This window comes from Sturnira hondurensis, unplaced genomic scaffold (genome assembly GCF_014824575.4).
Source record: "Sturnira hondurensis isolate 20B ecotype Veracruz unplaced genomic scaffold, ASM1482457v3 Scaffold0006413, whole genome shotgun sequence".
NCBI lineage: Eukaryota > Metazoa > Chordata > Mammalia > Chiroptera > Phyllostomidae > Sturnira > Sturnira hondurensis.
The window spans coordinates 40759741-40772485 of record NW_028079044.1 but is presented as its reverse complement, the minus strand read 5'-3'; the positions used below and the strand labels follow the sequence as shown (position 1 = coordinate 40772485).

At 39.4% G+C, this 12745-nt stretch overlaps 1 protein-coding gene across 3 annotated transcripts in view; it reads right to left on the bottom strand.

The window, feature by feature from the left end:
- COL14A1 (collagen type XIV alpha 1 chain) overlaps positions 1-12745 on the bottom strand; it is a 196983-nt gene that overhangs the window by 122012 nt on the left and 62226 nt on the right. For all 3 annotated transcript variants that reach the window (XM_037048457.1, XM_037048454.1, XM_037048455.1), the window contains exons 10-14: positions 10612-10763; positions 9424-9553; positions 8070-8215; positions 5223-5352; positions 486-625 (exon numbers count right to left, since the gene is read on the bottom strand). In XM_037048457.1, the coding sequence (XP_036904352.1) occupies positions 486-625; positions 5223-5352; positions 8070-8215; positions 9424-9553; positions 10612-10763 (698 nt within the window). The remainder of the gene's footprint in view (positions 1-485; positions 626-5222; positions 5353-8069; positions 8216-9423; positions 9554-10611; positions 10764-12745) is intronic.

The window sequence follows — 12745 nt, the reverse complement described above, 5'->3', positions numbered from 1 at the left end:
AGGAGACTGGTAGCTTCTGGTGGAGGTGATAGTCTGTAACTCCTGATGCTAGATAACTCAAGGTGACATAGCTTCCATGGAGCGGTCACTCTGCCTCTGTCTCTTTCAATGCATGCCTGGGGACTCCTGAGCTAACACAAAAAGCAGCCATGCCAGAGGGCTCCCGTGAGGAGTCTCCTTGGACACACGGACAGCTGCTCCCGCCCCCGCTGATCCAGTCCTCCCAGACCAGGCACCAGCCCTATGAATTAGGAAGCCACGGTGAGGGCACCAGCGTCAGTCACTACCTGGCTACAGTTTCATGAGTGACCAACCCTAAGCCAGAACTACACAGCCAAGCTCTACTTCTGGACCCAAAGACACTGTGAAAAAAAATAATTAGCATTGTTTTGAGCTACTATGTTTTGGGATGGTGAGTTTTGCAGCCATTAAAAATAAAACTAATACACAACCAGTGGAAAATCAGATGTGGTGTTCCAACTTACCTCATTAATTTCAGTCCCATCTGCATTGTTATATACAATTCTATAACCCGTGACCTTTCTTGAAGTCGGGTCCCAGGCTATCCGAGCACTGTTAGAGCCAACATTGGAGATTCTCAGGTTTCTTGGTGGACTTAAGGGCACTTTACAATACATGGAATAGGAAATAATTAAAATTTTAAGTAATATACATGCAAAAAAGACCAAAACAGTATCTTTGACTTCTGAGTTACTTACAAACGGAAATTTTCATCCAGATAATAACTTATAACAGAAAAAGTTTTCCTTGTAAGGAATATCTAATAGTGATAAATTAATTATACATGCTTAGACATTAATAAGATTTAGGTAAATTTGTTGTGCCTTTCTTCTCCAGTCAATGCTAGTATAGCCTGTTGTAAAGAAGCAACCTAATGGTTCAACGAGGACACCTGAAATTAAATCTTAGCTATTCCACTCACTGATCATATGATTCTGGCAAAGTCACTCAAATGGACGTCTCCACAATTTCCCGTGGGCAAAATCAGGCAGACGCCTACCTACCTGCCCTCTCCACTTTAATCTGTTAGGTGTTTCCAAACCAGTCCAACACTGAGCCACCAACTCCTACTCTTCTCAAACTTTTTTCTTGGTCTCTCCCCCTGAGCACACAGCAAAACTATTCTTCAAATTGCTTACGCCAAAAACCTTGAAGTTGGCCAAGATTCAGGTTTCTGAACACATGCCACCTTCTCAGCCAGGCTTCCCAGGATCATATTTTATAAAATAATCCTTCCACCCCACGTTATCTGTCTCGTTTCCCTGACGTGTTTTATTGCACACTCATTGGTCTACTGTCTATCTCCCCCACTATATTATGATCTCAGAGGGTTAAGGAATTTGGTTTAATTTTCTTCTGGGCTTTACCCCAGTGTAGCAAGCACTCAATAAATATTTGTTGAATCGATGAGCAGGATTACACTTGAATAAAGCTCAGTGACTTCGTGAGACTAGATAAAAACAAACACTTTGCTATTGTTTTAAAAAATATTTAAAGAGGTGTTGGTATTTCCGCAGATTCCTGACTATCAATCCCATAATGTTTTGCATTTCTCAAGAGCCCCCTTCTGAGTCAACAGATTAAAACCTGTCAATAATCTTTGACAGTTTTGTGAGCTTTTACAGGTTCATACTAAAAACAATGGTGAAGATGCATTTTGTGCTTTCTATGAGTCTGAGATACACACATTATCTCATTAAATCCTTAGATTAGACCGCAAGGATAGAGTCATAATTATCCCCACTACATAGATCATGACACTCAGGTCGCTTGGCCAAAGTCACAATTAGTAGGAGCAGACGAGCAGTTAGGGTGTAACCCAGGCAACTGATCAACTGATTTATAAACTTGCACTATAGCATTGATAGAGCCAGCAGAGCAAAAACCTAGAAGATAAATAATGACAGCTGTCAGCCATGGTACAAAGCATAATGTTTCCTAGCCCCTAAGGTCAATTCTTTCATTAATTCTATATATACACATACATATATATAAAACATGTAATATGTATATATTCAATATATATTAATTTAATATATATTGAAGTAATATATATAATTTGGCTATATTTATACATTATTTGGCAATAAAGAGCCTATAAGACTTAGGTAAGGCTCAATATATATATATTAAATTAATATATGTATTATATTACATTATTTGGTAATATATATGTGTGTGTATAAATATATATATATAAATTTGACAATAAAGAGCCTATAAGACTTAGTGACTCTCAAACTTACCCTTAAGTATTGAAAGAGAAATTGTAGGAGAGAAAAGCAATATAATTATTTTAAGTGTTGTACAGATTTTGCTCTAAATTTTTCTGGAATTCAGTTACATTTGGCAGCATGATGAAACAATGTCTAGTTTCCTTAGTTCATAACAATGGCAATCTAAATGATGATGGAAGGAGACTTGATTTTTGGTGGTAAACACAAAATTCAATATATAGATGCTGTATTATAGAATTGTACACTTGAAATCTTACCATTTTATTAACCAGTGTAACCCAAAATATTCAGAAAAAGTATTTTTAAAAATAAAATAAAAACCAGACTAATAAAAAGAATGCCAGTCTCAGGAACAAGTACCCAGGGCATTAGTTTTTAGTTCTAGCCATAGTGATCAGACAAGAAAAAGAAATAAAAGGCAACCAAATTGGAAAGGAGGAAGTAAAACTGTCATTATTTATAGATGACATGATAGTGTACATAGAAAACTCCATAATCTCCACCAAAAAAACTACTCAACCTAAAATTGAATTTGGTAAAATAGTGAGATACAAAGTCAATATTCAGTAATTAAAGGCACTTTTGTACACCAACAATGAAATATCAGAAATATAAACTAGGAAAAAAATTCCACTTACTATAGAAACAAGAAAAATAAAGTATCTAGGAATAAACTTAACCAAAGAGGTAAAAGACCTATACTCAGAAAACTACAAAACACTGAAGAAAGAAATTAAGTAAGATACAAATAAGGGGAAGCATATACTGTTCATGGATTACAAGAATTAGCATCTTAAAATGCCCATACTACCCAAAGCAATCTATAGATTCAACACAATCCCTATTAAAATGCCAACAGTACAGTTCACAGATCTAAAACAAATATTTCAAAAATTTATATGAAACCAAAAATTACCCCAAATAGCCACAGCAATCTTGAGAAAGAAGAACAAAGTATGAGGGATCACAATACTTGATATCAAACTATACTACCAGGCCACTGTAAATAAAACAGTCTGGTAATGGTGTGAGAACAGATGCACAGATCAATAGAACAGAATAGAGAGCCCAGAAATAAACCCATGTCTTTATGGTCAATTAATATTTGACAAAGGGGGCACAAGCATAAAATGGAGCAAAAATAGGTTTGTCAATAAACTGTGTTGGGAGATCTTAACAACTACATGCAAAAAATGAAATTAGACCTCCAAATTACACCATACACTAGAATAAACTCAAGATTAACAAAAGACTTAAATATAAGTTGTGACACCATTAAAGTCTAAGATGAAAATATAGGCTATAAAATCTCAGATATCCCACACAGCAATATTTTTGCTGATATATCTCCTAGAGAAAGGGAAATAAATAAAGGAAAAAATAAGCAAATGGGACTACATCAAATTAAAAAACCTCTTCACGGCTAAAGAAAACATCGTCAAAATAAAAAGGGATCCAAGCACATGGGAAAATGTATTCGCCAATGATACCTCAGACAAGGGTTTGACCTCCAAAATATATAAAGAACTCACATGACCCCCACCCTAGGAATACAAACAATCTGATTAAAAAATGGGCAAAGGGCCTGAACAGACACTTCTCCAAGGACATACAGAGGGCCCAGAGACACATGAAAGGATGCTCAACACCACTAGCCATCAGAGAGATGCAAATTAAAACCACAATGAGATACTACTTTACACCAGTCAGAATGGCCATTCTTAATAAATCAACAAACAACAAGTGATGGTGAGGTTGTGGAGGAAAGGGAAGCCTAGTGCACTGTTGGTGAGAATATAGACTGGTACAGCCACTGTGGAAAACGATATGGAATTTCCTCAAAAAAACAAAAAATGAAACTGCCTTTTGACCCAGTCATTCCACTGCTGGGATTATACCCTAAGAATCCTGAAACACCAATTCAAAAGAATCTATGCACTAGTTCATAGCAGCATTAGTTTCAATAGCCAGGTGCTGGAAACAGCCTAAGTGCCCATCAGTAAATGAGAGGACCAAAAAACTGTGGTACATTTACATAATAGAACACTACACAGCAGAATGAAAGAAGGAATTCCTACCCTTCACAACAGCATGGATGGAACTGGAGAATATTATGCTAAATGAAATAAGCCAGGCGATGAGGGACAAATACCATATGGTTGCACCCATAAGTGGAACCAAATAAACAAAACAAACTAGGGAGCAAAATAGAACCAGAGATACGAAAACAAGAAATAGACTGACAGCAACCAGAGGGGAGGAAGGAGAGAAAGAAGGGTGGAAAGACAGGGAAGGCACTAGTTAAGAAACATATATGGTGACCCATGGACATGGACAACAGGGTGGGGATTAACTGTGGAGGTGGGATGGGAGGAGGATAGCAAAGGGGGAAAATGGGGACAACTGTGATAGAACAACAAAATATTTAATAAAAAAGAAAATAGATTTAAAAAATAACCCCCCAAATTAACTAGTAATGGTAGGAGTCATGCACATTTTATAATATAAAGAAATGAATATTTCAAGAGAAATATAGATGGGTAGTTGGGGAAAATGTATTTAAGTTTGATATATTAAATACTGTCTAGCATGACTTATTTCTTCTGCGTTGGGCTTTCCCAGCTTTTGCAGGGAGGAGAGGGTTGTTTATTTGCTGTTTTAATTTCATTTGTCTTTCTTCAAAGAGCAAGAACAATATGGCCTTGATTAACAACGAATGAATGTGGGAGAAAACTTCTTTATCATTAAATGTCTATGTATGTTTCCCAAATAGAATCTTAAAGATAAAAGCACTATAGAAATTGTGCTATTCATCTTGTTAAATACATCCCAAAATACACATTTTCTTAAATTATGATTTAGCTCCTAAGAGGTTGAAACCTAAGGCAGTATTTCCAATTCCGAATCCCAATGTTGATTTGGGCTTTTACTACAGCATTTCCTCTGAGTGATGGAACTACTCACATGTGGTTTCTTGTCCTGAAACAGGATCGCTGGCCTCTTCTCCAAACATAGCATAAACTGTCACTGTGTATTCCGTATTGGGCAGCAGCCCACTCAGCTCAATATCAGTGTGGGTCTGTCCAATTTTCATCTGGAAAAACACACATTATCAGGTTGTGTGCCAACGTGTCTTAAGCCTGCTGATCAGAGTGGAACTGGGTGAAGGTGGGCCCTCACAGAATAAGACTATCTCCTCACCACCCCTTCACCAAACAGGTTTCGGTGGTAATTTGTTCATTGTCACATCATTTTCATGAGGAACAGATGCTCTGGAACCATATAAAACTAAACACACCCGCATGTACTGTTTTAGGGTAACTCTTTACATCTGGACCAGTGGCAACTGCAGCGAGAATAAGGGTTGAACATTTGGTCCTCAGAAGAGTGTGGGCGGAATTGAATCAGAAATGTTCTCTAGAAAGAGTCTAAGCTCCAGGCCAGCGTGCTGTGGACAGTGCCAAGTGGGCATCACTCACCACTGGGCTAATTCTAGCCAGTCGCCTGGCCAGAGGCCCAGGCTTTGCTTCCAACCCAATTGAGCTGGACCAGTGTTGTTGCCCAGTTCAACAAAGCGGCCTGTCTGCCCGGAATTACACGTCTCTTCCAGGATTCAGAAAAGATCATCCCACCTCGATGCCCAAGTTGGCAACGTGCTTTTTTATTCTGGTGTGACATTGATGACCCATGGAGTAAGCTAGCCAGCATTCTCAGTTGTGTGACAGCTGGGTGACAGCTGGGTAACAGCTGCGTAACAGGCTGCTGTGGAGGGAAGACGAACATCTCCATAGACAGCATCCAGTCACACAACTTCCTGCGTTATTATTGTCAAATGAAAAATTTTCATTTTGAGACATCTCAACATTCATTACAAAAATGTGGGGGAAATACCATTAATACACCCTGATGTATCTACCACTTGAATTTAATAAATATCAATACTTTGTCATATTGACTTCAGATCTGGTTTTTAAATGAATATATTCAGATAAAACAAAAGGTCTCCTCATTCTTTCTGCTCACAAGCTCTACTCTAACGTTGAGATGTATCTTATTGATCCATTATTGTTTACTTCTACCTCCTGCTGTATGTATCTGTACATAACCTGTGGCTCTATAGGTTTAACAACATACATAAATGGAACTACAACACCATAATATTTTTGCAGCTTTTTTGCTCTGTCAACATGATGTTTCAAGATTTATCCACATTGATCCACAGGGACAAAGCTGACATTATTTGATTCCTTTAGGGTACCCTTTTGTATAAACAAGCCGCTATCTTCCTTTCCTCTGCTGATGCATGGGTCAGTGGTTTGCAACATTTTGTTCTGACCAAGTCCCTGCATTGAAAATCCTTGCAGGATTCTTCACTACGACAAACACCTCTAAACTGCATGCCTTCAACGTGATGAAATATTGCAAATTATTCTCCAAGGCAACAGTACAAATTTACACGAGATGATTCTATTCCCCCACATGCTCAGTAATATGTAGTGTTGTCAGACTTTAGACGTTGTTTACTAATTGACTGTCTATGAACTGGTACCTCCTCTTCTTTGTCTCTTTCCTAGTAAAGCATCTTCCCCACAGCACTTTTAATTCTCCCTTCTGCCAAAATAACTCAAATCAATGTTAAACCCAAATGGTCAAAAGCTGCCTAAACTTTGCACATAATACTTCACCAATGCTCTGTTCTTGACACTCAGATTCACCACCTGGTTGGCCCTAAAAATGTCTGTCACCAGAGGCAGATTTTAGACAGTGTTGAAGAATCAATTCTGAACTCCCTCTCTCGTCCACTGGCCTGGTCAGGGCACTGCCAAGTGTCATGGGCACTTCCTCTTCAACCCTGGAATGCCTATGTGACAGTCACTGTCCCTGAATTAAAAAGGAGGACTAACACGAGTCATGCAAAAGTCAAAGATTCATCATTGAAAAAGGAAAAATGCAAAAAGTCCGCATCAATGAGAACACTGGTTTGCCTCACAAATTGGTAAAAAAAAAAATTCTAGGTCAGTGTACATGGGGAAACAGTCACTTGTGAACTGCAGATAGAACTATAAAACTAGGTAAAATTTCTCTAAAGTCATTTGTGTAATACCTTGTGTGATAATTGGCATACCCTTTGAAAAAAGAAATTCTATTTCCAAAATGTTATCCTAATAATCAGATAATCATACAAAGTCTTATTTTAAAAATAGTCACAAAGCAGCCCTGGCTGGTGTGGCTCAGTGGACTGAGTGCCAGCCTGCAAACCAAAGGGTCACTGGTTCAATTCCCCGTCAGGGCACATGCCTGGGTTGTGGGTCAGGGGTACATGAGAGGCAACCACACACTGATGTTCCTCTCCCTCTTCTTTTCCTTCCTGTCCCCTCTCTCGGAAAAGAAATAAAATCTTTTTTAAAAAATGATTACAAATGTTGGTACAGAAAATTATCTAAATGTCCAATGACATGAGTTTAATCAAACATGACCTGGTACAAAAACAATAGTGAAATACAATAAAGATGTTTAAAGTACTACAGATTAATAAAATATTATTTAATGGTACAGAAAGATATTCACAATATTCATAATGAAAACCAAAAAGCACAAAAACATTCCCATTTGTTGTGTCCAAAACGCACTGAAAAAGGCTTTAACTAAACGTGAACAACTGACTACCTCCAGGTGGTGAAATTACAAGTGATTTTTTCCTCTTGCTTAATGTGAAGTTTATAAACTTTACACAATAAAATTTTTATAGCAAAGAAGACTATTTTAGGCAAGTCAAGGGTTCCAGGACCCGAGTGGGCAGCGAGCGGTTACCTCCTTCTCATCCCCGGCCAGGCCCTCTGTGAGAGGGGCGTAGAGGACCAGGTAGCCCGACGCCCCGGCCACCGCGCTCCACTTCGCCCGCAGACTGCTCTCAGTCACGTCGTACAGTTCAAGGTTGGAAGCAATGGGTAAGGCAACTGCAAGGGAAGATCACTTATTTTAATATTCATCCATTACCAGGGTGCTTGCTCCTTTCCACGTATCCAGGTGAGACCTAAGTACCCATAGTTTATTTTTCAGATGACTTTCATCTTTAAATCTGTTTGCATAGCCTGCAAGGGTAAATGGTGAATGTTTGAAGCAGGAATGGCATCTTCTAGTATCTTGTAGCCCCCTACGAACAGGCACCTTTCTCTAAAAGCCGGTCAAGAGCAAGAAGGCTACTCTCACCATCGTTTTCCGTCTATCACCAAATAGTGTCTAACAAGTAGCAGCCATTAAAAATTGTGTTGGGTCACTTAACACAATGACAGAACAGGCAGCTGGATGAGCAAATACATGAATGAATCAGTATTCATTGACACATTCAATCAGGGTCAGTAATGAGACGTGACTAGGTGGCCATAGGTTTGAGAAAGATGGAATAATGAAGACTGCCCATACCTGTAAGGTGGGGAGAAAGATTAAGGATAAATTACAAGTTCCTGGCTTTAACAATACCAATAAAAACTATGGAATGTTTTAAAATATAAATCTAAGCCCCCCATACTATGGCCCTGCCTGCTTTTCCAAACACAGTGTCAAGTGCAGGACTCTGTTTACATATGCACACTCTGACAGAAGTGCCTGTAGCACTTCGTTGCACCAATCTGCTTGCACGTCCTCAGTTTGCACTTGCTCCCTTACTGGACAAAAGCTTCCTTCAGGACAGGAATGTTACTAAAATATTTCTGAAAAAGAGGGAGTACTAATGTCTGCCTTACCAATCGTGGCCAGGGGTAAATCCAGCAATGTAATAAACAGGAGTGGGGTTATCATAGCGCCACTGTTGTTGGTGGTGTTTATATTGCTATTGTGTTATCAGCGGCAGAGTTTTTAAACCAACTTTGCAAACCGCCTAGCGTGTAATAGGACCTCAATTCGTGTTTGCAGTAACTAAATGAGTGGGTAATCACGTTTTCTAAGGTGATGTTTCCCAGGATTGTCGGGGTGTGTGTGCGTGTTTTTACCATCATGCTCAGGTAAGGAATTACTAGTATTTAGAAGCTTCTTTCAATTGCAATGATATTCAAAAATGAAAACAGATATAACAGTTTCCTTGTAATTCTACTAGGCAGGAGAGTTACCGAGTCCCTTCTCCACTTCTAACGACAAAGTCAAGGTTAGTGCTTAGTTCGGTACATACGTGTGGTTTCGGTTCCCCGTAGGCCTTCACTGGCGGTGTGAGAATACACTGCAAAGACCGCCACCTGATACTCAGTCATGGACATCAAGTTTCTTAGCACCGTGGAATTTACACTTCCATCCACCACCACCTGTTTAAAGAACAGTTCAGGGATGAGAGTATGAAGTGTCCCACATGCAGAATTCAAATAAAAAAGCAATAATATTCTAGCAGGATCATTTCATTAAATATGTTCTTATCTGTGCCACGCCCTCAGTGTACACCTTTTATTGAAGATGTCCAAAAGTCCCCTGTTAATTCCTATCTAATGGAAATTGTGTCATTCTTATCCTAATCACGTCTACTTAGTAACAGTGGACATGTGATATTTTTCCATGGGGCTTTGGGAAGCATTTAAAAGGCTGATTAGTCATGAAAGAGATAGAACCATTGAAAGCATTCTGATTTTTTTTTTTGTCCATATGATTTAAACCTCCAGGACCTACTTTTCTAACATTTACAAAAAAAAAGTATAACCCCTGTCATAATACAGAAATAAACTGTGTGACATGCTGAGGTTAGTCAGGGTTCGAGCAGTAAACGGTTAGCACTTTAAAAAAGAGACCCTTCGTCACTTGTTAACACATTCCCTGTGAACTGCTGCATCAAAGGCAGGACCTGGGAGGAATTCAATCATCTGGCAACACGTATCCTCCTGGGATGGCCAAGCAATGAAAAAGGCCAGCCCCGGCTGCTTTCTCCGTTGCACTCATCTCCACAAACATCCAGAACATTCCAGACCCCGGAGGGACTAAGTGGCCACTTAATTGGCAACACACAGACTCCATTAAGGCAGAAAGTTCAGAACACGCCGGAAATAGAAAGAATCTATGAATAGCAAAAGTGGGCTCTGGCCAGACAGTTAACAGATTTCTTTTGCTTTAGAACTCCTTAATTTTTAAAAAGAAAAAAAGTCAACATAAGTTGTGTTAGAAATGGATACATGGCCTTCTGAGGATTATTTGATGGAGGTGAGAGGGAAAGATGTAAATTAACTACATGGACACATGGAAATGTATTTAAGTCAAATAATTTTAAATGTCTGTGACCGAATGACCTTCTTATATATCCATTTTGGTCGTGTCCTCACTATTGTAGAAGACTTGAGAAAATGAAACTAATGGTGGGAAAACATTATGTCCTTGTTACCTCGTCCGGTTTTCCGCCCCTGGTAGGATAATACACGACCCTGTATTTTTCCACCTTGCCTGGGGCATGAGTCCAGGTGACCACAAAGCTTCTGGCGGTGACTTCAGAAGTAACCAACTCCGTAGGCGGCCCAATGGTAGCAAGGGCTAGGGCTAAATTAAAGAAACAATACAGTGAACCTTTCCCCCAAAGTGATTTTTTATGAACCTAGGAAACCCAGAAATGACTGTTGATTTTATGCTACATCTCAGAATTTTACCTCTAGGTAAGTTGACTCAGCTATTCACTCTTACATTTGTTCACGAAAACATTTAAGTGTCTATTAAGTACCAATCCCTGCGCTAGGTTGTAAGGATACAAACCTAAATCAGACATAGTCCCAGAGTCTAAAGAACTTGCTTAAAGAAATTGCTATAGTAAAAAAAAACAAAAACACAGCATTAATTGAGCATGCATGTATCTACAGACACTCTTCTAAGTTTCTTAGAAGGATTATTCTACTTAATTCTCAGTATGTACTATTATTCTTCCCATTTTGTAGGTGGGAAAACCAAGGCACTCGCCCCAGTCTCACAATTACTAACTACCAGAGCTGAGAGCGATACTCGAGCTTCCCGGCCCGAGATTCTGTGTTTTTAAGCATCAGATGGAAGCTTCACTGAGGACTCCAATTCAACAAATGGCTAATAGCTAAACATAAAGCAAGAAGAAAAGCAACTAACATACTGAACACCCACCGTGAATGAGACACTGTGTAAGCACTTCATGTTATATACATGTTAAAGTAAATGATTCCACAAAAGATTCAGGACATATTAAATTCAGGGTCCTTGGACTTCAGCTTTTTTTCCTCTGTAGGGGCACTTACCCAAGGGACTTTAGTAACATAATACTGGAAGGGAAAAATAGTTATTGAACACTAACTATGACCAGGAACAGTATAATATGCTTTATCAGCAACACATGTAGAGATTTTTCTGCGGGAAAAGCTGGGTTCTAATGTTCTCTCATTAAGAGGCTCAGAGAAGTTGGTTCAGGAAACTACTACCTGGCTGCCCAACCTAGTCCCTCACCAAAATGCTTTTGCTCTGCAAGAGACCTTGTTACAAGGATGAAAAGACAAGCTACAAATTGGGAGAAAATATTAACAAACCACATATCCAAAAAAGGATTCGTTATATTCTTATCTAGAATATAAGTAAAGATTTCTCAAATCTCGGCTGTTAGAAACTAAACATAAAAAACAAAACCAAGAGAAGTCCAATTGGATGGAAATGGGCAAAAGACATGAACTGACATTTCACCAAAGAGCATATTCCAGACACAAATGAGCATGTGAAAAGATGTTCAACTTCATTGGCTACCTGGGTAATGTAAATTAAAACTACAGCAAGCCCTGGCTGGTGTGGCTTAGTGGATTGAGTGCCAGCCTGCGAACCGAATGGCTGTTGGTTTGATTCCTGTTCAGGGCACTTGCCTGGGTTGCAGACCAGCTCCCCGGGGGGGGGGGGGGGAGGGTGCATAAGAGGCAGCTGATCAATGTATCTTGCACATAGATGTTTTCCCCTCTCTCTTTCTCCCTCCCTTCCTCTCTCTCTAAAAATAAATAAATAAAGTCTTTGAAAAACACAATGAAATGTCACTACACACCTATCAAAAAGGCCAAGATAACAAACAGTAGCAACAATAAATGTTGGTGACAAGGCGCAGACCTGGGGTCACTCAGGTATTGTTGTTGGGAATGTCAAATGCTACGGCCACTGGAAAAGAAGCNTGGATGGAAATGGACAAAAGACATGAACTGACATTTCACCAAAGAGCATATTCCAGACACAAATGAGCATGTGAAAAGATGTTCAACTTCATTGGCTACCTGGGAAATGTAAATTAAAACTACAGCAAGCCCTGGCTGGTGTGGCTTAGTGGATTGAGTGCCAGCCTGCGAACCGAATGGCTGTTGGTTTGATTCCTGTTCAGGGCACTTGCCTGGGTTGCAGACCAGCTCCCCGGGGTGGGAGGGGGGTGCGTAAGAGGCAGCTGATCAATGTATCTCGCACATAGATGTTTTCCCTTCTCTCTTTCTCCCTCCCTTCCTCTCTCTCTAAAAATAAATAAATAAAGTCTTTGAAAAACA